The sequence below is a fragment of the Lonchura striata genome, chromosome 15, assembly GCF_050655825.1.
Source record: "Lonchura striata isolate lonStrDom1 chromosome 15, ASM5065582v1, whole genome shotgun sequence".
Classification (NCBI taxonomy): Eukaryota; Metazoa; Chordata; class Aves; order Passeriformes; family Estrildidae; genus Lonchura; species Lonchura striata.
In genome coordinates this window covers 10,502,980-10,530,377 of record NC_140717.1, presented here as the reverse complement: position 1 = coordinate 10,530,377, position 27,398 = coordinate 10,502,980, and the positions used below count along the sequence as shown (strand labels likewise).

Sequence of the window (27,398 nt, the reverse complement as noted above, 5' to 3'; positions counted from 1 at the left end):
AGAAGGAAAAAAAAGCATCATAAGAGCTACCATTCACACTGCTATTACCTATAATAGCATAAATCCTCAATATCTGACTATTACAGATAGACTTGAACTCCTTCTTTTTCTTATTAAAATTCCCCCTCCTTTGCCCACTCTGAACAGAGGCAGGCAACTCCTTCCTCACAGCCTGGCAGTGAGGGGAATGGGGACAGAAGCCCCTTCTCCCCACACAGCAGCCTGGCAGGAGGGCTGAGCACCCCAGAGCTGCTACAGCTGGGCTGGGCAGAGGGGCTACACCTTCCACCCCCTCCTTTATGACTTCTCAGACCAGCAAAACCACCCCATGTCAGCATATGGAAGCAATTAGTCAATGAGGGGAGGGTCAGATCCAGCTCTCTAAGCATTGATTGCAAGCTCACAGTTTCTCCCAAAGGCAAAAAAAAAGTGTACTTGAACCCTTAGAGCAGATAGGCTGAAGCTGATTTATTGGGGTGATTTAGATCTGTTGAAACAAATTTAATTTTGAATACAATTTTATATCAATTAACAGAGTCTCACAAGTGTAGCCATTAAGGAATCTCTTTCCAAAACCAAAGCCAAATATTCAAGATTTATGAGACTGACTTGCCATATTGGAAGTAACTAATTATTCGTAATGATTCTTTGTACTCTGACAGTGATTATGTATTTTCAGTGCAAATGACCATGATGAAGCAAGTGATAAAGGCAGCCCGTGTTTGTGAAAAGGATACCAAGCAGTTAAGGCCTGATCGTTTTGGCAAAGTATTGGTGTAACAGGGAAAGAAACAACAGAAAACAACTAAGCCCATAGACACAAACCCCAGCTTATTTAACATCCTGAAGAGTCTCCTGGTGCATGTCAGAGCTGTAATGAAAGTCTGTGGTCTCCTTTTATTGCCTGAAGCAATTTTGTATTCAGTTTATTTATTGTGACCTTTTGGTTGTCCTTCCACCTTGGACATGACAGTCTTTAACAAAGCAAAGCCTCGCAGACTCAGCTCGCAGCATTTGCTACAGATTGTGGAGCTTGTTTGGGGTGAGAGGAACAACACAGATTTGGGGCATGATTCTCATTTGCACTGAATTTTCTTCACCTCACTCTGATGGCACTGAGCAGCAAAAGTATAGTAGCAACCTACCTCCACTGGAAGAAGGAAATGTCTCTGGATTATTCTGCCCTGATTAAAGTACCTGTGAATCGAAAATGATAGTTACACAGGGATTGGGTAGATTTTCACATTGCCTCAGGCTACTGAGGATACAAAAGCACCGCCTTTCTCCTTTTTCATAACTTCCAGTACTGCCCCAGACAGAGGAACAGAGTAATTGAGAACAAAGTCCCTGTACCAGTGAGGTGCTCGGTGCCAGCAAGGTTAATGTCCAGGGGCAGGCTCGTGGCAAGAGCAATGCCATGTTTACTGCTGTGGTTGCTGCTGCTCCGATACCACACTCACCCCAGCCATGGACAAGGGTCTAATTTCTGATCCTCAAAAGGCAAAGGCATAGCAAGTTTGTCATTAAAATCCGCAGCAGCATGCATGCGATTAAAATGTTAATGTCAATATTGTAATCAAGGTCTGACTCACAGGACAGCTGGTAAGAGACTTGATCTGTATTGCTTAGCCCCAGTCACCTGATGCAGACCAGGGTTACAGAACGGTTGTGCCCCATCACATGGCAGGGATTGGCATTCACTGGCTCATGTGGCGAGCTGGAGGCTGCAAAGGGACAATCAGCTCAAACCCAGCTCCAATATTGGTAAGTTCAGCTGTGCCTGCACTCCAGCCAGAGGAAAGCTTTTCAATACATTTCCTCGGCATCACCTGGGCTGCAGCTCTGCTGTAAAGGCACTCAGGTCCCCTGCCTACCTGCAGTGCTGCTCCCAGGTTGTCCTGTCCCCTCACTCACCCATCTCTCTTGCTTTTGGAATTTTCTGTGCTAGTTTCTATCCAGTTGAGTTTTAGACATTTAAGCCTGTGGTAAATTTTGCCTGATGTTGTCTAAGCACCAAAAGAGCTATAGTCTGCAAAGCTTCTTTTCAGTAAATTCAGGATTAATGAAGAAGGCCTCTCTATTGTTGGAATGTCTAATACAATTATCCACTGAATGAACGGACTAGGCAGCAGTGGAGGGCTCCCAGGTTTGTGGCAGGGAATTGTCTGTTTTAACATCCATCTGTTTTCATTCCCTCTGATCCATTATCATTCACCTAGAGTTATAACATGATGAATATCATTGTATGGAATGCCATTTGATGCTGGGGGGAAACAAAACCACTGTAGGTCTGCCTTCTATTGAAAACACGAAATTGCCTTGGTGGAAGGAAAGGCATGATTGATTCAGAGATGCTGTTTCAAGCAGAGGCATCCTTTCCCATGTGGACTCTTTGATTTTGTTAATTCCTTTGGATGACCCTTCTGCTGCATCTTTCAACAAGAAAAAATATATATACAAAAATGAGAATAACTATGGACAATCATAATGCTGCTGAATTTGTGGAGTTAATTGAAAAAAATAATGGTATTCATATCTTTCCCCAGAAGGCACCTTTGGTTTACGTTCCCAGTGACATTAAAGTCCTGTACGTAAACATGGGATGAGAATCTTGATGACCCTGCTGACAGGAAATAAAGAAAGGAACTTTACAGGCAATTTCCACTGTCCTTGTTGGTCAGCAAATTTGGAAGTGAATGAAAAAAAGAGAACTAGAAATGCATATTAATGATGGAGGGCCTATAGCACAACGGGAGTGAGATGAGTCCTAGCAAGAGAAATGGTTAAAAATACCCCAGTTTATCTTTTTAGTGACTTACCCTTATGATGTACTTATCAGCAACATAGGAATTACCTTGTGAATAAAAGGAAAGGCTCACCAATGTAAAAAATAACTAAGTGAACTCGGTGTAAATGCTTTTTTCCTATAAAGTGTCCTTTAAAATACTGGTAAGGAAAATGAAGTTGTTAAACCCAATCCACTGTTAAGCTAGGTATATCTAAACTGAGACCTTTAATTAACAACCATCTCTGGGATCTTGGTGTCTTTCAAATACCACACATTCAAAAAAATACTGTACAGTCGTTAATGAAACAGGAGAGGAAATACCCTTTGGAAATCCACAGTCCAGCAAAACCCAGGGCAGATAACTGTCTGGCTCCCCACTAGCCTGTAATTACCCGGGGAAGCAGCTAGATTTAGCTATCTTCCTTCTTTAATTGGCACGCAAAAGATTATAGGATTTTATTAGGACACAAATGACACCGATATGAGTGTGACTGAGGCATGCAATGCATGACTGACTATTTGCATTAAGAGGCTTTGCACTACACATGGGATTTCTACCTTTGGTTTTAAATGGCTTAAATTTAAATGACGTTTCTATGCTACATCTTAAGAGGATGATATTTATTTTAGCGCTTGTCTAAGCAAGGTAGGGCAACGTTGTTGCCAGACATCAGAAACCTTTCTCAAAGAGCTGTTTGGGCCAGGTGGAACAGGGTTAATTTTTGACCGCTCCAGTGTTACAATTAGATCAAGAACACAAGAAAATGGTGGGAAAATGGGCATTGAAGTGCCCACACTGAAACCTTTGATGAGTGTCTTAGACATTCAGCTGCCAGCCTGCCACTTCTGGAGACACCAGCCTGAGGAAACCACCATCCCCAGTGATGACTGAACTGGAACACAGTGGGAGCAGATTTTTTTTGGTGTCCCTTACTTCCATGGCTTCCACTAACTGTGAATCTCCTTCATGGATTTTTTTTTCCCTTATACATGAATCTCAATGGATTTCTTTAGGCTTTATTTCACAGCCTCTTTCTAATGTCTCTCACATCCAGAACTAAAGGCTACCCCCCAGGGAAGGTGAAAGCAGCTGAAGAAGTAAGGAATTAAGGTGAGTCAGTCCAACGGAGCAAAGGCAGCCCCACACAAGGTAGAGAGTACCCAGAAGTGATAGTAACATGCTGCAATATCTGACTTTGTGCAATAAAAGATGATAACAGGAGGATTAAGTGCTGCTACCATTGTGATATGTAGGACAGCCCTGTGCAGGAGCCCTGATCCAGGCACACCTTCCTCAGTGCTGTCCTTGGCACTGGGCACTGCACAGCTGCGCAGTTAGCCACCAAACCAGTCCTGTCCCAAGGGAATGCCTGAGCACCAAGCCTTTGGCCAGGCGATGCTGGAGAGAGGAGAGGGCCTGAACATGCAAAGAATCAAGAAAGAAAACAGCCCCCTCCCATACTGCAGAGCCCAAATATAACCTCAACAAGATGAATGGATGGGGAGCAGGGGCTAATGAACAGGGTCTCCTGCTTCCACCTCCCTGAGTCTTAACCCTCGGTTCCCTTACACTGCTCCATGTCCCACCCAGAGCTCTGATGCCCAGCTCCCGTGTCCTGCACCCTCACCACCATTTCCTAACTTGTCCCTTGACACAGAGGTTGTTCCTCAGCTCATCCCATCCCTCCGCTCTCTCCATGTCTCCCAGCCCTTCCTGTGCTCCCCAAGTTATCCTGAACCCCCAGGCGATCCCTCAGCCTGACCCTCGGTTCAGCGTTCAGTCCTCACCTCGTCCCTGGCTCACCTCCGACCCCCAGCTCGCTCCTCGCCCCGGGGCTCCTCGTTTGGCCCCCAGCCCACCCCGCAGCTCAGCCCCGGTCCCACTGCTGGCCGCAGCCCGTCCCCTGTCCCCGGCTCCCCTCGGCTCGCCCCTCCGTCCCGCGTCCCGGGGCCGCGGCGGGAGCCGGGCCGGGGGAAACTTTGCGGGGGGCTCGGGGGGCGCGGCGCCCCCGGCCCGCGCGGAGGGAGGCGAGGCGGCGGCGGGGCGGGAAGGAGGCGGAGGAAGGGGGGGGGCCGGGGGCACGGCCGGGCCTGCGCCGGGGAATGACGCGCAGCTGGCAGCCCTGCTCATGCGCGGCCGGCCGGGCGGTGCTAGCGCCGCGTCCCAGCTCGGGGAGAATGGGGCGGCATCCGGGCAGCGCCGACTGAGCGGCTTCTGGGGGCCGGGGCTGCGCCGCGCCGCGGGCGGCCGGGCTGGGGCGGGCGGGCGAGCGCCATCCGGCAGCGGGCGGCGGCGGCGGGGGCGCCGCGCCGCGCCGGCGGGGGGCTGCGAGCCGCCGGCGGCGCCCGGCGAGGAGGGGTCGGCGGCGGCGGGCGGCGGCGGCGGGCGGCGGCGGGGGCTGCCCAGGGATTGTCTCGCTCGTTCCGCGGCAAGAAAGTTGGGCGGCGAGCGCGGCGGCGGCGGCGGCCCCCCCGGCGGTGCGCGGCGGCCGGAGCGGGGCCCCGGAGCGGCGCTGCCCCCGGGGAGGGGGCGCCGCGCCTGGATTATCCCGAGCTGGGTCGAGCCTCCTGGATCTGCCTCTCTCTCCTCCGCGCCGAGTGAATCCGAGGTGTCCTCGTCCTGATCCAGATAAATCTTCCCCCCCCTTCTTTTTTTTTTTTTTTTTTTTTTTTTTCCTCCCCTCCTCTTCCCGTCGTTGCTTTTTTTGGGGGGTGGGGGGAGGCGGGGGGTGGAAATTTGTCAAGGTCATTCCGTGGATTTAATATTTTTTGTGTGTGTGTGTGCCGCTCGCCCCACCGCCACCGCCACCCAGCCTTGCTCTGTGGATTATCATCGCTCTGGATCCGAGGCTCTGAACAGCAGGATTTTTTTTGTTGTTGTTGTTGATTTTTTTAAAATTATTATTATTATTTTTTAAGAGCTCCAGGGTTTGGAGAGGGGAAGCGGTGAGTTGGAGGGGGGCGACTTTTCTCTCCCCCCACGCCCCCCCCACTCCCACCCACCCCCCCCCCCCTCGCTCCCGGCCTTCTCATTTTCTTTTTTTTTTTTTTTTTATATTTTTTAATTATTATTTTTAAATTTTTTAAATTTACTTCTTCTTCGGCGATGGATGGGAAAATCCGGCAGAGCCGGAGGTCGAGGTCGCAGCGGGACCGCGTGCGGCGGCGGGAGGCGGCGGCCCGCGACCCGCGGAACCAGAGCCCGTCCTCGGGCTCCGAGAAGGAGCCGAGCCCCGGCAAGGAGAACGGCGGCCAGAACTGCACCGCCCCGCGGGGCCCGCCGCCCGCCGCCCGCGCCGCCCGGCCCCCGCGCCGCCGCCGCCGCGAGTCCAGCTCCCAGGAAGAGGACCTGATCGATGGCTTCGCCATCGCCAGCTTCAACACCCTGGAAGCGCTGGAGGTACGAGCGCCGGGGGGCTCTGCCCTCCCGCGGGGCGGGGGATGGGGCGGCGGGCAGGGTTTTGTGTGTGTGTGTGGGGTGGTTGGAAGGGAAAAGGAACGGGGTGGGGGGGGGGGAAATAAAAAAAAGGATTTGAGAAAGGAAGCGCGGCGCTTTCAGGCTGCTGAATTTTGCAAATAGCAATTAACGTGCATTAATCCTGGTGTCAGCCCGGGGGGATCCCGGGGCTGCGGTCAGGAGGGTGCCGGGCCAGCCCCGGTGATCGCGGCTCCGCTGGCAACTTGCTGCCCCCCCCCTCCTTGCTCCTTCCCTCCCTCCTCTGCCCGGCTCCGGCCGGTGTTCGCCATCACTTCGGGCAAGTCAAATGTTTGTTTGGGGTTTTAATTGGCTGCAAAATATTCCTGGCGTGTTGGGATGGTCCGGCATTGTTGTGAATGGTGGAGCTTCCCCCCTCCCGCCCTCCTTCCTCCCACTCCCCCCTCCTCCGGTTCGGGAGTTTGTGTTTGCATTGCCAAAATGTTACTTTATCTGTCTCCGGAGATTGTTAGCAAATGGCTAGTGTTTGACATTTTGTGGAAAAGAGATGTTTAAATGGATAATAATCCCTCGGTTGTAATTCCCATTTTTGAAGTAATTGAACAAATTCTTCATCTCTTGTTGACTGTACATATTTTTCTGGTGTTAATAGGCTGGCAAAAAATATTGCTTGTCTAACTTATTACAAACAATATTTGCTGAGCAAATACTGCTTGCCTTGTCTGAGCTAAGTTAAGCAGAGCAGGAAATTTAATATTTTTAGAGGGGCATTGACAAACTACGACTTTGGCTTTTGATTTTTGTTTTGTTTGTGTACTATTGGAAGAAGTGAGTTGTCGAGAGGAAGCACCTCACAAGTTGCTTGTTGGGTGTAATGATTTGAATTCCCAGTAAGTAGGAGCAATTCTGGTGCTTTTGCCCACTTTCTTTGACACACCATGGTGGAAACGTGGGCAAAGTTTTGGGTGCTCTCCCTGCTTTGGATTTCCTGCCACTTGTGTATCTGTTAACCTGTGTTACAGTAGTGAAGAGTTCTGCGTGGGCTGCTGGATGCTCTGATTTGCCCTGGGATCTGTAACATCTTTGGCTCAGACTGTGAGGTCCCATTTTGTTGGTGGGTTTTTCTGCTCTCCAGCCCACCCCTCCAGCCACGCAGGCCTCTGGTGACATCGTGGTTATCTGGAGTTTTTTGCCTGTAGGACCAACTTCTCAGAGTCCCAGAGATGGTCCCTGTGTGCTCGTGGAGGTGTCAGCGGTGGCCTTGGTGTCAGGACCCTTGCTGGGGGTGCCAGGGGTTCTGCTCAGCAGGGACATTTAGCCCAGCAGTCCCTGAGCAGCTCTGTGTGTGCAGGTGCTGGAGAGGGAGGAGGGTTTGTGTTGGCTTGGTGATGACTGTTTTTTGGCTTTTTGTGCTGTCATTTGTGGGGTGTTGTCCTAACAGGAAAGCCAACTACTTTGTGTATGCAGAACTGGTAATGAGCGAGCAATCTGCTTTCGTGTGCCTCTAAACCAAGCCCTAGACCTGTCTGTATAACCTTATTTTTTTTTTTCTTGGGCATGCTCTTAGTCAAATATGCATCAGCAGAGAGGTCCAATTAAACCCCTGAGTCTCTACTGAGCTGTCAGGGAAGAAAGCAAAATTCATCTTCCTGCAGAAATTTTCTACCATGATGAGCACATTATCAGGAAATAGAATTCAAATGATAGTGCAGTCCCTCCAGGCTGACGGGGAAAAACTCTGGGCTTTTCAGATGGGGAGAGCCTTGTTATTGAATCAGCCAAACCTTGATAATAAGGTACACAAGGGTAAAAAGTGACCTTAAATATCTGCTGCTCCAAGGTACTTCTGTTTGTGGAAGCACTTCTGGTTTTTCCTTAAAAAAAAAAAAAAAAAGTCTTTACAAAATGATCCACTTTAAAATTCTTGCAAAAAACTTCAATGCCACCCGAAATTAACCCATTTCTACTCTATTTATGAGCATGTACGAAAACAGCTTCCTGAAATTAACTGATATCTACTATGTTTACCAACATATACCACCTGAAATGAAACTATTTCTACTATATTTAGCAACATGTAAGAGAACACCACCTGAAATTAACTGATTTATAGTGTTTTTGCCAACATTTTAGAAACAACACATATGCATCTCTGCAACCATGGTGGTTGACAGCTCAGAGGGAAAAGTGTGAGCAGAATTCACCTGTTTCACATACCAACCAGGTATGTTATGTCTGAGGTTGTGTTCTTGGACATAATGATGGTGTGCATTTCCTAAATCTCTGTAAAACTAGAAAGAAGAAAATACGTTTTGTGGATTTTTCCCTGCAGCACTGGCTTGGACCATGGGTGATGTTTGGCAGATGTGATGCAGCAGCAAAGGAAGGGGATGGTTAAGGCAAAAGCACTTTAAATCAGTATATACCCATGGAAATTACTAAAATGGCAAGGTCATTTTGTGTGGTGTGGAACAGTGTTCTCTGGTGAACTTGGCTGCAACAGGTGGTTTTCTTCTGCTTTGGAAGAAATCTGTATTTTGGTGTACATTGGTTTTTTAAGAGGATTTCAAATCTGTTGTAATGCTTTTTTAAAAATAAATAAGAATTGAGGGGGAAGAAAGTGTAGAAGTGAGTATATGGCTTAGGAACAGTACTGAACTAAGAAAGTATTTTGTTTAATGTTTTAATTCTTAAAGGAGTTTTTGTTGCCTATATGGTAGTTCATTGTGGTATTCTAGGTTGGTGTGTCTCTTGATGTTACAGTGATCTCTGATTATGTTTAATAGACTAACTGAGTCTTGGGCTCCCCTTGGAAATGAAATTTTTCAGTGTTTAGGTAGAACGTAATGGTAGAATCATTTGGGAGAGGTAAGGTGGTTTTTGGTTTGTTTTTCTTTGTATCTCACTATATTGTGAATTCCCCTTCCCCACTGAAGGAAATTCTCACTGCTGGTGTTCCTGTAAATAAAGGGTGCTTTATAGAATAAATATATGTATTCTTCCTTTGTGTTGACCTGGGAGTATGAGCAGTTAGGTTTAATACTGAAGGATGGCTTTGAGGTCTCCTTCAGCTCTCTGGTGTGAATTTTAAGCATTTTGGATTTTAACTCCTGTGGCAATGTTTCCTTTGGCAGTTGTCATCTGAAAACCATGTGTCTTGCTTTGGTGAAACTTGTGACTTACGTATCTCCTATCCTACCATCTTCCAAATAAAAATTGAGTTGATTATATATATTTTTTTTTAAATTAAGTAAAAAAAGAACACAAACACACAAGCAGCAGCCTGTTTCTGTGTATAAGAAGCTAAAATTTCTCCTTTCTCTTCCTTCCTCTGGATCTTCCTGTATAAATCCAGCTCAGGTTTCACACAATTTAGGGCTGGTGTGTGTAGTGCTGTTTTGTTTGGGGTTTTTTAGTACCCAGCCACTCACCACGACTTTGGACTTAACCTGGAAGTGTAGTTTGCTGTGACCTCTTGGCTTGAGGTGGTCAGTGAGGTCAGCTGCTGGAAAAACCATCAGGTGCTGCCCAGGAATGGTTGCTGTGCCAGGGGCCAGGAAGGCTGGGGGCTGAGGAAAGGGAATGGTTGCTGTGCCAGGGGCCAGGAAGGCTGGGGGCTGAGGAAAGGGGGATTTCTGCCCGCCTTCAAAAATGCATGGTATGGATGTGAGCATGTGTGTATATTCATTACGTTCAGATGAGGCTGCTAATTATTCTTGAAGGTGATTGGTGAATCAGAGCGAGAGAATCTAAATGAGTGAGTCGGTAGTTGAGGGCTCTCTCTGATCATAGCTGTTCCTTTCAAGTATGAAAAACAGCGCTAAAAGGGAACTTCATCAGAATGTTAATGAATGCGATCTTTGAGAGCAATTGTTCTCCCAAAGTAGTTGAAAAGACAAGGGGTTGTGTTTTCTTTTTGGCTGTTGTTTATCATTTTTACAGATTCCAGCAAAGCTTTGGCGCTCTGAATGGAAATTTTAACTTTCTTGGGAGGAGTGTGTTTGTGTGTACGGGTTTTTTTGAGGAATGTTTAACCTGTTTATAGACTCTTGTGGAGAATCCGTGCTCAGACGTGTGTGGAGTGCTGCGTAGAAGCAGATCCCCGAGCTGAAAAGGGGCAGACCTGGACTCGGTGCACGTGGTGTGGAAGTGGAGATGCTGCCCTCCCAAGCTGAGCTGGGGCCCAGCTGTGCCCAAGGAGATGGATGCTTCACCCGCTGTCCCTGGCTGTATCCAGAGCTCAGCAGCGCTGCCCCGCAGTCCCTGCTCTGCTGTTCTGCCTCAGTGTGGGAGTTGAGAGAGCCTATTGCTCCTAGTAGACTTCTGGACAAAATCCATAAGTTCTCCAGCTGTCATCTTGATAAGGCTGTTTTCACATGTGTGCTGTACACTGTCCTGTTACTGTTGCTCTGATCTCCCATTGATAAGAAAACCAATGTATTTAACTGCAGCTTCCTGTTCCAAAGGTTTTGTGCTAGCTCCACTGACCTAGCGATGTAACTTCTGATTTGTCACCATCTCTCTCCATGTCTGCTTTGCAGCTTAGATTTTTCCATAGCTAGCTTATGTTTTCTAGATATTTAAGTATTTTTTCCTTCTACTTAATTGTCAAGTGATGGTGTATCAAGCTGGCGTTTCTGATGGCCAGTTATTCCTCTTTAAAAGTGCTTTTGACCCCAGGAAAGCTAATGATTTTCTGGATGATGCTCTAAAGGCTCTAAATGCCTTTTGGTTTTCCTGAAGGCTTGCTAGTCTTCATTGATTTGTTCTCCTAGCTGTTGATTTTCTTTTTGTTTTTGGTTTGTTGTTGGTTTTTTTTTTGTTTTGTTTTTTTTTTTCAGCATCTTGTCTGAAGCAGGTACTTAAGGTATCTTTGTTGTTGTTGAGGAATCAGAGGTGATTAAAGCAGAGGAGGAGAGCTCTGGAAAGCTGTGCCAGGCAGGGAGGGGAGCGGTGTTCCCTGCAAACCGTGGCTGAGCAGTGGGCTCTGGTGAGCAGGGATCCAGCCCTTCTGCTGGGTGGGGAATTCTCTGCCTCCTCACTGAAACCTGCCGGGATTAAAGGAGTGATGGGGTGCATGGCAAGTACAGCCCCTGCCTGGGGCCATCCCTGCAGCCAAGTCAGGGCACCTTTAGTGCACATAAAGTATCTGCAGGGGTGTTGAAGAGAGAAAATTGCTTGGAAATCTCAACCAAGCTCAGGGGTCACCCTCATCCCTACCTGAGGTTTCATTTTTAACTCAAATTGCACTTGATTCTGTTTGTCTGGGTGTTTTGGAAGACCTTTTAATATCCTACCAATTTTTCTGAAGTAGTTTCCCATAGTATAACTGCTCAAGATTTCTTGGGCACTCTGAAACCTGAGGCAGAACATGAGGTGAAGTTCGCTGAAATGTCAAATAGACCAACCATCACAGAGAATATATATATTCAGTTTTAAAATTAATAAGAATCTATACTACTTAAAATAATAAGGTACTCTGTATTGCACAGGTAATATTTTTTTTTATAAAAGTGACATACTAGAACTAGTGTTCCACTTAATTCAGATAATAAATGTTTATTTCAGTAGTGCATTTGACTTCATGCCTAGTAAGAACTGAAAACTTTACTGTCCTCTCAGTATGCTAAGAAGATGCACTTTTTATAGTTTATCTCAGTTATTTCACAGAATGAGACTGTCACAATGCTTCTTTCTGGGAAAACAGCAGTGAAAAAGGGAGCTGGGTAGGATGAGATCAGTCTGGTGTTTCATGTTGTTTCTTTGGTAGATCCGTGCTTGCTCTGCAGAAGGGCTGATGGTCATGCGACTGCACTTGTGAAAAAATTCGTTTTGGTGCAGAGATGCAGTACTGTGGCTGGAGACATTGATAGCAAGGCTTTGGGATGGTTTGGTTTTTTCCCCTTTTCTTCCCTGCTTTTTTTGGGTGAGGTGTGAAATTCTCCAGGCACAGCCACAGCAGGCTGCTCCCCTGTGTCAGGCTTTGCATGCACACGGATCCCAAACTTGCGTTCACCTTGTCTGGGTGCAGTGTTGTCAAAATGTGCTTACTGCTTCAGCTTCTTCAGCATCTGGGCTTTGTCCTGGTGGTGCAGGATGAGGGAATATTAGCTTGTGTAGCTTGTGGTGCTGCTGCAAGTATTCGAAAGAGAACAGTATCAGCAGAACTGAAACACTGTTTCCTGCTTGATGCAGTTTGGTTTTTTTTTTAAATAAAGATTTGAAATACGGTGCGTAGGGTGTGCATCTTGGTATCAGCTGTAGGTGAACATCCAGCTCTAAGTGAGAACAATTTCCAATTCGCTGCACTTTAATGCCTCCAGTTTATCATGGTAAATGTATAAAAGAGTTTTATGTAGGTGAAGTGGCTCTTGCTGTTTAAATATCTCCTGGCTCTACTGTGTTCAGCACAACAGCAGCTGTGACTGTTCCAGCCATGCTCTTCAGAGAGAAAAGAGATGGAGCACAGTGTTACCGGCCCTGGTCCATCTCCTTGAGAAATTCTCTTTCTCAAAACTAATGAACTATTAAGAATACTGCTGTGATGCTGAAAGGAGAATCAGTCTTTATGTTCTAAATCCAGAAGCATTTAACATGGAGCAAGGGTTAACCAGCTCCTGAGCCGCCCAGGCAAAACCAGCCTGTGTGTAGTTGTCGGTCCAGTTCCTCTGGTGCAAGAGTTGTGAAAGCTGGGCAGGTACAAACTGCACCAGCTGTGGGGCTCCCACCTGCACCAGCCAGGCCAGCAGTGCTGAGCCCCAGTGACAGGCACAGAGGCGAGTGTCACCCTTTGCACTTAATTATTTTGTACTGAGTGACTGGATGGGAAGTGCAGAATTACCTGGCTAACAGGAGCGCGGGGGCAGCTGAGTGCACAGCGCTCGGATGATCCAGGGTGAATGCAGAGTGTTTCCTTTGTAGCTCTGTCTTGCTTCGAGCCAAAAAGGGACTGAACTTGAACAAAAGTTGCATCTGCAAGGTCAGTGGTTGGCATGGATAAGGGGATTGAAGGGATCAAAATTATTTCCCTGCGCCACTGGCTGCAAAACATGGGCTTATGGCACCATTCCTGTCTCTCCCTTTGTGCTCGGAGCAAAGCTTTTTTAAATCTTGTGCTGGCTATCTATAGTGCCACACAAACGTGGCAATTTGAAGTTAAATGTTCTATTTTGAGGGCTGCCGTGCACAGTCAGCAGGGCAAGGAGCTGTGCTTGGGCTCCTCTCCTCTGCCCACAGCCTGCCTTGCTCTCTCTCCTGCACAGGTTGTCATAGAGAGGAATTCAGAAAACACATATGCATGATGCAGTTGTGTCTGTAGTCTGAATATGAAGCTTAGAATGTTTGTGGTTTGGTATCATTGTGTTACCTTGCCCTTCAACAGATGTTCTTTCTACCTTCATAAAAATAAGATAGTGATTATTTGGTGTTTTGCTTTCCCCTTCCCCTCCCCAATTTTACATATAGATTGATTCACTCTGCTGCTGGGGTGTCCTTGACCTAACCTGTACTTAGTGACCAGATGCTGAAGTTAGGAGCAGCCCAAGTTGGGAAACAAATGGTAATTCAGAGCTACTGGCTGTTGGGTGGCTGCTGAAGGCCACCAGGCTCATTCCTTTAACCCCTCCTCTTGCTGACTGAAGCTGCAGCTTCTTTCCTGGGAGCTCTTATTTGTAGAGAGGAGCAAAAACCCCCAAAGAGTTTCAAGGAAAGTGGTGTCTCAAAGCTTACAGTGACATCAAGTGCATCAGGTAATAAAATGTATTATTGCTGTTGATGTTTTGGTGGCTCTTAAATGTCTCTTGCACTGCTGTGGAAGAGGATGTGCAGCCTCTTAACTCCATTTAGCCTGAGCACATACCTGCACTCAGGGGGAGTGAGATTCAGGATGGTGTGCAGCTAAGAGATGTTTATTGAATCAGTCATACTTGATATAAAATAATTATGATGTTTTGACATCTTGTTAATAACTTGCAGCCATTGGGAGAAATGGAATTATGGCATTCTCAGTCCTTGATGGAACCTTGGCATTTCTTTCAGATTGTAAAATTAAAGAAAAAATGTGAAAGCCATTAAAATAGTTGGATGTGGGGCCTGGGAAAAATGATGGGCTACTTAATTGAAAATGTGCTTCATTCCAATTGAAGTTCATTCCAGCTCAGTTCTGCCCACTTCCTTGCATCTGTAATGGAGAAAGGAAAAGGGCTGATCCCCAAAAAATCTGTCTGTGAGAGCGTTTTGGGTGTCACTTGGTTCTTCATCTTATCTGTGAATGAAGTGGAAGGAAATCCTAGTGAGCATTAGACATGAGAGAAAAGTCTTGTCACCTGTAATGACTAAAATCCCCTGAAGTGTTGCCAGCGTGTACTTTAGGAATCATATAATTATATGATTATTGAAAGAGACATAAAAGACCTCATGGCAAAAACCTTAGAAAGGGGGAGGGAGGGAATCCATATGCAAATAAAGATATGCAGAATTTGCTGTCTGTCTCTTTTTTTTTTTTCCTAGTTATTTTTCAGTCCAAAGCTCAGTAATTGCTTTTATGGGGATTACTTAATAAAACTGGGGCATGCAAAGGAGGGAGAAATTGTTTATGCCAAGTCACAGGGCTGGCTTGAAGTCCTACGGAATTGGAGTAAAAATGGATTTTTAAAAGTAAAACTGCAAAGTGGGTTTTCTGCTAAGAGAAAATAGCTATTTGTTGAAATTTTATCCTACAATAAAAGTGTTTTGTGGTCTGGTGGTTAAGCAGAGGGGTCCGGAAGTTGAGATAACGGGGTTTTCTTTCTGACTCTGCCACAAGTTTCCTCTCGCGGAGCTCTGGGCGAGTCGTTTTCTCACTGCCTGTGTCACCCTGGCCGTGCCACTGCCGGGGACCCGGTGGGTGCTGGATGTGCCACTCGGGGAAACTCCTGTCACCCCTGTGACGTGGCGGAACCGTCGCAAACCTGACGTGGGTGCGGTGTTTGCGCCTCGCCAGGAGGTGATGGGAGAGCCTCTGATGTCAGAATCTCCCTGTGCACACTCCCAGGGAAATGCTTCTCCTCTGCCCCACACCAGGCGTGGGTGGGAGAGCCTTTCCTGTGGCATGTCCTGAGCCGTGCCAGGCCCTGCTCTGGGCATGCTGATGGTGCAAACGCAGCCTGAGATTTTCCTGAGCTCTAGTTCTCCTCTCAGAGCTGAAACACAGGCCTTGACTTCAGGCTTCTTGAGTTCCCTTAAGCTTCATCAGTCCTTACTGATGCTCTGGATTTATAATCTTGCTTCTCATAGGAGCTCTCATTCATGCCTTTACTAGGAAACTCTCCTGATCAGAATAGACATATCTCAAGAGAGGTTTTGTTGCAAGATAGGCAAAAACTGCCTTCCATTTGTTACTCAGGCTTAACTAAAGCACTTGGTGCATTAAGAAAAAGGAAAAAAAAATCCTATTATACTGCTATTAGTGTTGAATTACTGAATATTTTGCAAGATCTGCCCAGGAAAGAGCACCACCACTTAGTTTGGTATTCTAGTTTGACACTGAATAGTACAAAGTTGTGATATGAGTTTGCTGGTGCGATTTGTAGCTGAAAATGACAATGGTTTTCCAACCAGATGGATTTTATAACTTGCCTGCCATCAGCTCATCCATCAAACTCCGCAGAGATCTGTACGTTCGTGTCAGTGTGCACATGGCAGTGTTGCTGATGACATCAAACAAACTGATAACTCTCTTGGAGCCCTGTTCCCACTCCCTGGGCAGCCCCTGGGGTGGGTTTGGCAGGGAGGGGAGCTCTGGGGGTTTGTTCCCAGCCTGTCCCCCGGGTTCTCGCTGGCAGTGTGGAGCTGAGCTCAGTCCCAGCTCCTGTGGAGGTGGCTGCAGCTGCAGCATCCATGGAACTTGTGCAGGGAGTGCACACAGGCACTGGTTGGTGTTTCCAGTGCTGTTTGTGTTGGGAAGAGGGGTAATGAGACATGAGTGAGAGCTTGGAGCTGCACAGGGTCTGGAACTTGGTTTCACACAGCTCTTTCATGCTCATACATGACTGTTCTTCCATGTTGCTGGAAGATGCTAAGTTGCATGGGGTTGTGACTTGGAAATTAAAATTTTAGCTGCATCTAGGCAAAAGTGATTGCAGGGCTCAATCAGAAAAGGTTCCCATCTTCATTACTAAGTCACCTGTGCAACTTTTAGGCTTTTTGCAAGGAAAGATGCTCCTTTTAGCAGCTGTTGAATACAGGAGTCTCATGCTAAAATCAAGCTGGTTTGCCCTGGTTAGAAGATGACGCTGTGTTTTGGCAGGGGTAGGACAGGCCGTTTGCAAACCAGAGGTTATGGAACTGCTGTAACAGGACCTGTGCAAACTAATGTAAACCCTCAGGTGACACCTCAGACAAACAGCTGTATGCAGTTTGTTTGCTTGGTAGGTTCCCAAGAATTATTTTTGAAGTTAGCCTTTAAACAAAAAAGAAAAAAAAGAAAAAAGGACATAGTTTGCACAAGCTGTTTCCAGAGAAATCATCTTTGGTTTCTTACCTTCAGCTGTGTTATGTCCTGAGAAACACATGGATGGTTTGTGGAGTCTGAGTGTGTTGCCTGGTTCTCCTCTGCACAGAAGATGTGCAGGGTTTTATAATTATAAAGTTGCTGGTCTCCAAACACTGTAGCTCTTGTGCCACAGCTCTGAGGCCAGCCATGCTACTGGTCTGTAAGATCATTAATATTATTTCCTGAGACTATTGTGCCGTGCTGTGCTCAGGTGGAGTGGGCGTGTGTGGCTTTCCAGGGGAGGCTGTTCAAGCCTGGCTCTTGGGCAGGAGCGAGGGCTCTGCTTTCCTGATCGGCGCTTCCTGCTCAAAATATATCCGTGGATTTTCTTTACCACTGCCAAAATAAATGCTGCAGACAATCCAGGGCCAGGAATGTCATCATCATCAGGTTACTGAGTTTCTGCCTGAAGGTCAGCTAACTGTGACTGCTACTAAATAGCTGTTTGCTGATATGGTGTCTGCAATCATACACCACTCCTGGTGGCACATTTTCAGGGGAGTTTTGGCATGGAGCTGTGTGGCCCAAACAGGGGCATGTTTGATGATCATTGTAAGGTTGATACAACCTGAAAAGATACTAATTTGACCTAAAAAAGGACATAACATAAATGGTGAGTGTTTATTTGTCTTAAGTACAATGTGCTGGCCATCCAAAACCAAATTAATTTGGTTTGCTGTCCTTCTGTGGCATGGGATGGGGTCAGCACCTGGGGTGGTCTTGAGCAGTGTGGCGAGATGCTGTAATGCAGAGCATCAGGGCTGGTAAATGGGCAGCTTCTGGTGTTTCCTGCAGGCAAATAAAGCTTGTCTACCCTTGGGGTGCTTCCCTTGGTTTGTTCTTTTGTGTACTTCTGATTATCTGCTAGTTACCTGCAGGTGAATTTTCACTGTTCAGTGCACTTAGCTGGACAAAAAGGAGCAGCTACTGAAGAGGGGGAATAGATTTTTGTCTCCCATAAAAAATGAATTCTCCTTGTTCTTTCATGTCTTCCTCCTTTTGTGCTTGTGTGTGTTAAAATTATCATTCCCTGTTTATATATGTTTAGCAAATGAAGTCACTGGTGTTTTTCCCAGTATTACCTTTACAATGTTATGAACATAAGCAGAATGTGATTATTCACTAAGTCTCTGCTGAATGCTGTAGGAATAATGGGTCTGTGCCTAACACATAAAGCCAGACAAATAAAGCATGCCATAAGAATACAGACATCGGGGGGAAATGTGAAATGTAGCTTCTTTTACCAATTTTACTGGAGCATTCCAGTACTTACTTAGAGTTAGGAGGAGGTTAATCATGATGTAAGACTGGTATTTTGACCTGAGGGAGCAGAAAGTGGGGACAATGTGGGGGTCACTTCCCACCATGGGAATCTGTGTTCCCTGGGGAGAGTGACAGCTCCCAGCAGTGCACTTTTAATGGTGTACGTGGGGGGAAGAAAATCACCTGGCTTTGTGTCTTCATGGGGATCAAGCTTTTTCAAAAAGAGTGAATTTTGGTGTCTTGCAATGTATTCCTGATGCTGGTGAAAGGAACTGAATTAGGCTGTGGAGGTTTTCCCACCTGGTGCATTGGCATCCCGTTGCTTCTGTCTTCCCAGGCAGCTGCCAAACTAGAAACTTTGGAATGTCTTTTTGCAGGTTCTTTTTAAGAAGGTCAGAATTTGGGTTGCAGCTGAATTACAAAGTAAAACCTTTGCTGTGTTGTGCAGAAATGTTTTTGGACTTTCTCGTTCTTCTAATGATACATTGCCAAGCTTTAAAGTTGAATGAACTTTAAATATCACCTCTGTTTAGCAGCAGTTGAACTTTGTTTTCTACTTCCTTCAGCCTCAAAAAAGAAATAATACTGTGTCCTCTTTAGACTATGGCCACTGAAATGATGTTTGCCTCTATTGTTAAAAAAAGAATGAGAATCTGGGTGCCTAATTACCCAGTGCTGCTCCTTTTAATTTTGAAAGTTCATCCTTTGCCCCTGCTCTTTTTAATGTAGATTTTCTAAACAGCATCTAAAAAGGTGTGTCTAAAAGACCTAATTAGTGTTGATATTTCAATATCTGAGCTTATAATTTAGCTTTTTTTAATAGGGCACCTGGGTATCAGCACTAAATATGAGGAAAATTGAACCTATCTCAAAAGCCAGTTCATGTAATTTTAATTGGGGATGGGGGAAGAAACAACCCTTAAACTTCAAATAGAATTATTTGTTTGGGCACACTTGGAACATGTCCCAGGGAGGGAGGGGGTAAATGGATTTAATTAATGCTTTAGTAATACCATGCTCACTTAGCTTTATGGCTTTAGGAAAATTTGCCTAGGCAAAGTCATCCTGGCCGAGGTGGATATTTGTTTGGTTGATATTTTAAGTCTGATACAGCATTGTTCACACCTTCTTGGAATGTAATACAGGAATAAACGGGAAACCCAATCTCCTTAGCACCCTGAGTCAGACAGACAGGCCGTGCTCTGAGACAGGGATTTATTTCATGCATGGTGGCCTAGACATGAAACAAATGTGTGGAAAGGGGAATTACGTAGAATTGAAAGTGACAATTATGCAAACATTCCAGTTGAGGAAGAAGTAAATTCTTCTCTTTTTCCATGTGCTCAGCTTCAGAGCTAACGAGCAGCCTCTTGGGGGTTTTGCTCTGTGTGTTTGTATCTGTCATATCTCTCTCATCTCTCTTGCTTCTTGTTCTTTTTTTTTTTTTTATTTTTTTTTTTTTTTTTTTTCTGGTTTGACCTTATTTTCCCTTTTGTTCCATGGAGTCATTCAGTCTTTGTACTGCCGGGTTTGTTTACCTTGCCAGAGGAAAATGTTAGCACCCTTCCATTTAGGAGCCCAGGGCTGCTGTGCTCAGGCCCTTGCAGCCCAGCACCGTGGCCTTCGCTCCCTCCCTGGGCACAGGAACATGGTGACTGATGGCATCCAAACCCCTTTATTCAATTGTTTTTTTGCTTTTAAAGGGAGTAGAAGCTGGTGAGAGAAGAAACAAGCTGTGAAAATAGCTCTGTGTTTAGATGGACACCCTTTTGCAAAGCTAAACAACTTGATCTTCCGTGCTGCTGGGTAATTCCCATGCTCGCAGAAACAGGGGGAGAGCGAGCAGGGAGCTGGGGCTGTGACCACTTTAATCTGACATAAGTATGTGTTCTTGCTGAAGGGGATGGTCCTTTCCTGCCCTGGCTGCTTGTCCTGATTGCCTCCCTTGTGCCAGTGCTAGCATTTATGCTGCCAGGAAAACTAATTCCCTGGTTCCCTGATCTGGCTCGCTGCACAGCCACGCAAATGCCCTTCTGGCACAGGGCAGGCAGGATGCAGGGGAGGAGGGGATGCAGAGCAGATGTGTATTGATTAAAGAAACCCTGCAAATATGGCCAGAGCCTTTGGAGCAGGATTACAGCTGCATGTTCTTCCTGTGTTTTAGGTCATCTTCCAAGTCTGCTGAAATGGGTAGTGTAAAATGATGGTTGTGCTGGAGTGACTGGTCTTGGTTAAGCTTGTGAAGTTGGTTACATACGGGGTAGTGGGGAGTGGCTGAGGGTAGAAGGGATTACTAGGAAAGATAAACCCTCACTTGCAAGTTAATTGCTCCGAGAACAAGTTTCTACCTTGTTTTCAGTGATTAGTTTCAATGTGACAGGGAGAAAGAGGAGACAAGCTTTTTTGTGCTTGGCTGGTTGCTCAGAGTGGATGAGGTATCTAACCCTTTTGATGGCAAGAAGTTTAAAAGCAGTTCAGTCTGTAAATGGCCTTTGTAGCTCTGTTCACACAATAGTTCTTAGTTTTTAACCTTCTGTTATTTTTTTCTCCTCCTGTCTTTCTTTCTGTACTGTATCCCATGCATGTGTTGTATTAAGGAGAAGCCTGTATTGGATATTAAATCCAAAGAGTGGGAGAAGAAGGAGCTCGTCTAATCAGTGTCATTTTCCCAGCTGTAATCCCACAGAGGGATTGAAGAAAGTGTCAGGAGGATAAGATCAGTGTTTGAGCCCAGCTAAATGCTGGCTCTGCTGTGTGAAAATGGCTTTAATGGAGCTTGGTTGTGTGGGGAGAAAATTGCACGTAAATTGTGCAAATTTCTCAATAAAAAGCATTTAATTGCGCTAAAAGACGGGGAGGGCCCCTCTTGTGTGCAGGTCGGAGACTTCAGTGAGCATAAGTAACCTCTGTGGCACAGCAGTCATTGACCTCGTCAGGCCCTGCCATCCGAGGTCACGGCTGGTGAAGTGGGTTGCCACAGGGGATTAGCACATCTGGGCAGAGCAGAGGGTTTTTCCTTCTGAGCCCCTGCACACCAAATCCCATCTCCAGCAGCGCACACGGAGTCATCAGAGAGCACAAGGGGGTGGGGAGGAACCTGCCAGAAGAGCAGGGAGAAACCTGTGTAGAGCCAGGGGCTGTCTTGGCCCCAGCTGCAAGAGAAAGAAGACTTGGTTACACCACAGACTCCCAGGAGGAGGTGGACTTGAAAATTAACCATAAAACCCCACAAACTTGCCTTGGTAGTCTCATAATGAGATAGCTTTGAGCACAGAACTGTCTTTTTGCCCAGGTTTCCCTTACAGTTTTGCATGGTCAAATGTACTTTTGCATCCTACCTGCAGCTGTTGGTTTGGTGTGAGAGGTACAGTTTTATGCAGGAAGGAGGCTGATATGCTTATTTACTGGGCTGAAAATATGCAGAGGATGATGTTTTGTTATAAACCTCAGAAGGAATGAGTGGTATATCGTCTCCTGTGTAAGACTGCACAATTACTGTGTGAAGATATTAGGCCCAATTCACAGATGGTAGTGTCTGAAGTACAGGGAAAACAGATAATTACTAGCAACTGATCCATTTGCTCTTTGCCTAAAGGAGAGAATATTTAAGGCTGGCTTTCCTGCTTGAATGAAGTGTTTATTAGAAGGCTTGATGCCATGGCATCCTTGAAGTCTAAGCATTGCAGTGTCAGATTTTATACAGATCTGTTCTGCTTTGCTTCCTGTATTCTTTTACAATTCTGCCTTAGTTGAATTAATGTCATACTGCAGGAAGAAGGTATTAAAAGAAAATTACCAATACTTCCAGCAGGAATAGTTGGTATCTTAGTAGGCAGAAGATAATAAAGTTGAAGCTCTCTGGTCTTTGTGCTCGCCAGTAAAGGATATAATTTGTCATTAATGCCCAATCACCTCCTGGATGAGGAGAGAAATGATAATGCTCTGCTTCTGCCTTAGTTGTGAGTACCTAGAATGAAGCTATAGTTGGTTGTAGTTACTAGAAGACTGGGTGCTGATGGGGTTTGGTATTTGTGCTAAATTTTTGCTAGGCAGGAAAATGAGAGTTGTGCAAATTTACAAGTTAGAGAAGGCACAGTCTGAACAGCATCAGGAAAATGATGCTGAAGGTTGGCTGTTGGAAATTCTTTGTTCAGGCTCACAAGTGGTGTTGGTGACACCACAGAAATGCAACCCACACTGGGGTTTTCAGCACTGGTGGCTTCTCAGACTTCAGAGGTTACGCAGTTCCTACTAAGAAGTGTTCAAGACTGCTGGGCATGGGTGGTTTTTTACAGTCACCTTTAGAAGCTGTGCTTGACTTCCTGCCAGGAACTGTGGGGCACAGATGAAAGTCTGGACCTGTGTCACAGTAGTAGTGGAGAGCTGGATGGATCTGGATCTGTTTTGGCACTTACTGTACCATATTGCGTCTGAAATACCAGTTTGGACTTGGAGAATTAAGTGGAGCAATTATGAAGCAGAGGGGAAAAAAAAACCACTTATGTGGTGGCTGTGATAAATTAGTCATTTTGTACCTCCAAATAGCCAATTATTCCTCTGACTGGCTTTTATCTGACCAATTTGCATGTGCAGTCATGGTAACTGGTTTGCAGATGAGGTGCAGAATTTCATGTGGATCTGATGTTGCATTTTTGTCTTGCTCCCTTGGAAGCAAAACACATGGATGAAGGGTTCTGTGTAACTCATTACTGTTAGCTGCTTTGTTTTTTCACTCTCAAAGCTTCTTCAGACTTGAAAGAAACAAGATGGCTCACTCTTGTAGGTTGGTGTTTTTTGTTTTGTTTCTTTTTTTAATATCAGACAAGATGATGTAAAGTGGTCCCAGCTCCATAGAAGCTGCAGCACAGATTTCATTTGTATTGGTGTTCTTGGCTGCACCTTTTGAGAACACGTTGTTTGAGGGCTGGGAGCTCACTGGAGTGTATTTCAGAAGAGATGTGAAAGGAGAAAAATTTAAAAAGCTAAAATAAAGAAGGAAAAATGAACTGAAGCAGCTTGAAGTGACCAGGGGTGAAATGGTGCCTCACTGAAGCCAGTGTCAAAACTCTGTCCTCTCTGGTGCCAAATTGCCATGGCTGCTCTGATTTTGATCTGAAGCTGAAAATTAACAAATGGTAGTATATTTAATATTGTACACCTAGAGAGCTAAGTGAAGTCTTAATTTGAAGAATATTAATTATTCAGGTAGCTGAATTTTACTAGTAGGTTACACAAGCTCTGTTTCTGTCAGGGATTTGTGTCAATTTAGTTTGCTGTGGACTTTGTAGAATCTCTGATATGAACAGTCTTTGAAGTGGAGAAATGGTATAAAATATTTGCCAACAGCCACCCAGCTTTTTAAAGCTTCATTTCCTTCAAATAAGTCAGCCTTTTTAAAAAACAAATAAAACTGAGTTGCAAGTACAATAATAACTATCAAAAGCTGGGGTTTTTTATATAGGCTCCAGCAATGCAGCTGTAGTTACCTTGGTCTCCAGTGCTGCTAAAGACAAATTAAGCTAATAAAACAGTATCTTGCAACATCATAACAAACAAATGGGCTAATCTGTATGCAAGTTTTTTGCTACACCAAATTTACACTGCTTGAGCATTTCCTCTTTTGGTGAGAGGTAGAGGTTTTTTATAAACATAACCTTTTCAAGGGACTGTGGAACAATGCCTTGTCAATCATTCAGGATTTAGGGATTGAAGATTGCATGTGAAGAGGTATTTCAGGAAATTATATGTTTATTTTCTTGTGACAGCTTCATGTTAAACTGAAGGCAGGTTCCAGGGAGGCAGCTGTATCCACCTGCCTGCTGTTACACAATTCCATTGGTAGCTGAAGGAGTTCCCTGGTTCCCATCATGTCCCAGCTAGTATATGATCAGTATAAAGTGGATGTGGGTGCACATCATGTATGAGCAAATGTGCTTTCTCTCCTCTATGTGCTTAAAATAGTTGGACCTGTCTTAGATTGCCTGTAAACTCCTGCTTGTTCCTCCTGTTCTTTTGGATTGAGCTCTGATGGCACTGTGTGTATTTTTTTTTTTTTTTTTTTGAGTGGAGCAGCACCTGTGAAGTGTCCTGGTCTTACATAAAGCCTTTTATTAAAACAATTGCAGGTGGACAAACATTTAACTTTAAATTCTCTGAGCTGTTTAAACTTGTGAGTTTCTTTACATTCTGCTTATTGAATTATCAGGGTGTAAGTTTTATTAAAACTGGGTGTGAAATTTAATTTTTGCAAATAATTTTCTCTGCAGTAGCTGCTGAAGAGCCCTTCCAAAGCACTTTCAGCACAGCTTGGGGCAAAGCTGGAAAAATCAGAGTTGAAAATTGGGGCACGTCACTTTCCCCCCTCTCTAGATAAGTTATTTAATCTCTGTCCCTCTGTTTCTTCTGTAAAACAAGGATAACTTATCTCCTGGTACTTTACTGCTTAGTAGTTGTAAACCCTGCAAGCAGGATCTTTTTGATAGGGAGTACATTAAGATTAAAGTACACGGTGTTTTGTTCTGAAGAGTTTGAGGATGAAATTTATAGGCAACTGTAAGCTGCATGTTTGCTTATGATAAAATTGGGGGATGAAGTATAAAGGAACAGACATTGGTACTGGCCGTGTAACTTGCAGCTTTACAGTACAAACAGCCTCTTGTTTGTGGTGATAAAGGCAAGAAATCCAGTGTATTCTACCAGCTACAAATAGTTGCATGGGGTAGAGCTTTTCACTCTGTAAAAATGGTCTTTTTCTCATTCTCAAATCAGTCTCTCAGCTGTTCCTGCTAAAAGGTCCTCTCTCCACTTGTTTAGTGACTCTGAATTTTTGTTACTCTAACAGGAAAAAGCATCTTTCGCTGCTGAACGTCCTTCAGCCATTGCTGTTCTCTCCTCTCCCTCCCTTTTCTATATTCTGAGGATTTAGTTGGTGAAATTCCCCCCAATCCTTGGGCTTAATCAGCTGCAAAGTGCAGCCAGCAGGCTGGCAAGGCAGTAGGTTGGATGATCATCCTTCTCCCAGCCCTGCTGCCTGCTCTGCAGAAGGCTCATGGATTGATGGCTCTGGAATCACGCCGGGATTCTGCAGCACATCAGAGTGCCCTGCAGAGCAGAGCCCTTCCCCTGCACCTGCCCTTGGGATTTCTGTCTCGTCTTCCAGAGCTCTGCCAAGTGCAACAGCAGCCCTGCTTTGTTTTTCCCCACCTGCCAGCTCTTCTGGATGTTGTGTATATATTGGGAATACTGGGGAGGGGGATGAGGTTTGTGTGGAGGTTGAAGAATTTTGGAGAGGGAAATTGGCTTGGTAGCCTTGGGATATGATTTTATAACTAATAACTGGAGATGTCTCTTTGCTTCTCTCTGATGGATCCACTGTCTTGTTTTGGCAACAAGATTCAAAACTGATATTTAATCTTCGACAAGGGGAAAGATAAAAAGCTGAAAGATCATTTCTCCTCAAGATTGTACATTTAGATATTTCTGGATGTGTGTCTGTGGGTTGTTCTTCATTCCCAGTGCCTTCCACAAACACAGCTCACCATCTTGTGCCATTGATCATTCCCTTGTGGTTCTGAGCCAGAAAATGTCAAAGGCTTTTCATACCTGCTTAGGAGATGTTTTAATAATAATGGACCACTGGGGCAGGTGTCCTGGAAAGCTTTTCAATGGTGTATCAAAATCAAAACTAAACGAAAAAAACCCAAACTGATAATACCCAGCACCAAACCCACCCAAATTGTGTAATGCATATAATGAACTGTGAGCCATTTGATTCCCCAGAATTCACACTGGTGCACTGTTTAACCTGTGATGTGGGTTAAATACCCCTAAGAGAGCTTGTCTAGTACAAGCCTTAGATCTTGAAAAATGAGCAAATCATGGTTTAGGCAGGTGTGTGAAAGGCTATGTTAAAAAGAGCAGAGGGCCACATTAACAGGGTTGTAGCTGGGATAATCAAGAGTTGTGTATGGAGCTGTTGTAGTGATTGCTGCCAGGGCTGGTCTGCATCCCTTTACAAGAAAATTATATCCATAGCATGGTATTCAGGGTGAGCCTGGGCTAGGGCACTGCATCTAGACCCTGCCAGAGCTCTAGATCATTGCCTAAGAGGGGATTTTGCAGCGGCAGAGGACCATCATGGGGAAAACTCCTTTGGGACTGTATTCCTGTTATTTTGTTGGTATTTTTTCAATAAATTGCAGGAAAAAGCAGCAGAATACTCAGATATGAAGAAGCAGGTGGCTGGTCTTCGGGTTAGTGGCAGGATTGTATTATGTTCAGTATTATTGTTACTTGGTCATTTTATTTTTTCCTCTGCATTTTGTTGAATTCTCCATCTCTCCATGCACATCATAGATGGGAAAATTGCAGGGAGAGTTGCACAAAGCTGCCTTTCTTGTCATTTCTGCTTAAATCTCACGTGACAGTTGGACAGAAGCTGTTTTCACTGCTTGAAGTGAGGGGGAGGTGAAATGGGTGGTGGATTTCTAAAGAAAACTATATATACTTATTTTTCTGCATGCAGGCAGCTTGTGTTTGTGGTGGTGTGGGCAAGGAAGCACCTCATTACACAATCTATATTGGGTCTGTAGTGGAGAGAGCTTGATTTCCTCCTGGGTACAGATTTATCTCCCCTGTCAATTGAGTTTAGATACCCCTGTGGAGGGGATTTATTCTGCCTTTCCTTCCCAACCAGTTACTGCTGGGGGAAATGCATGCAGTGGGAACACAGGGCACAGTTTGCCTTTTTATTTCTTTCTTACTTTTTTATTTATTTCTCTTTCCCCCTCCTTTCAGTGGAGAGTAGGTGCAGGGTGGAGATGTTTCTAAACCACATTAATTGGCTGTGCCTCCACTCGGCCCCTGGCCAGGGCTGACCAGGCAGGGCCAATCATCACCATGGCCAGGCCCATCTGGGCTTGCACCACAGCCCCAGCCCTTCACTCTCAGGAGAGCTGGAAAAAACACAGTTTAGCTGTGGCTGGGATTTCCTGGCAGGGATGCAGGAGCTGCAGCACTGTCTCCCCAGGCTGGGGCTGGTGGGTTGGTGACTGTGTCCCAGCACACTGCAGGAAATGACAGGGCTGTGCTTCCTCCATCTGCGCTGCCTCCCCGGGGCCACCTTCCCCAGGGCCATGCTGCTGGGCTTGGTGAGGCTTCAGAGACACCTGGGTGTGCTGGGGCACCCATGGGCCCACTGTGACTGGAAACAAGGGCAGGGAGTCCAGTTAGAGTAAATACTGAAATGGTGGAGAACCTGCCATGCTTGACCCCCACACCCATCACCTCCTGAGGTCAGTGGCTGGCAGGAGGACTGACTCACCCCTGGTTCCTACTGAATAAAACTTTCCAACTGCAGTGCAGAAGTGGAAGTGGAGCTG

General features: G+C 45.6%; 2 protein-coding genes and 1 long non-coding RNA gene across 52 annotated transcripts in view; 2 read left to right on the top strand and 1 right to left on the bottom strand.

Annotated features, from left to right (window-relative positions):
* LOC110478122 (uncharacterized) overlaps positions 1-4,887 on the bottom strand; it is a 104,048-nt gene extending 99,161 nt beyond the window's left edge. For 5 of the 26 annotated variants that reach the window (XR_014958580.1, XR_014958582.1, XR_014958581.1 and 2 more), the window contains exons 1-2: positions 4,577-4,859; positions 1,146-1,197 (exon numbers count right to left, since the gene is read on the bottom strand). The gene's annotated coding sequence lies outside the window, so the exon portion shown is untranslated. The other 21 variants (XR_014958589.1, XM_085592734.1, XR_014958595.1 and 18 more) reach the window with 17 other exon arrangements.
* A 412-nt stretch (positions 4,888-5,299) lies between these two features.
* The window catches only part of FBRSL1 (fibrosin like 1), a 503,076-nt gene continuing 480,977 nt past the window's right edge, over positions 5,300-27,398 (top strand). For 8 of the 25 annotated variants that reach the window (XM_085592731.1, XM_085592727.1, XM_077787188.2 and 5 more), the window contains exon 1: positions 5,428-6,188. In XM_085592731.1, coding sequence (XP_085448857.1) covers positions 5,895-6,188 — 294 coding nt within the window. In that variant the 5' untranslated portion in view covers positions 5,428-5,894. Of the gene's footprint in view, positions 6,189-27,398 lie in introns of all 25 variants that reach the window. The other 17 variants (XM_085592733.1, XM_021544478.4, XM_077787187.2 and 14 more) reach the window with 6 other exon arrangements.
* On the top strand, positions 6,195-23,020 carry LOC146766011 (uncharacterized). Its single transcript, XR_014958602.1, has 2 exons — positions 6,195-9,785; positions 9,834-23,020. It is a non-coding gene; the product is annotated as an uncharacterized LOC146766011 (long non-coding RNA).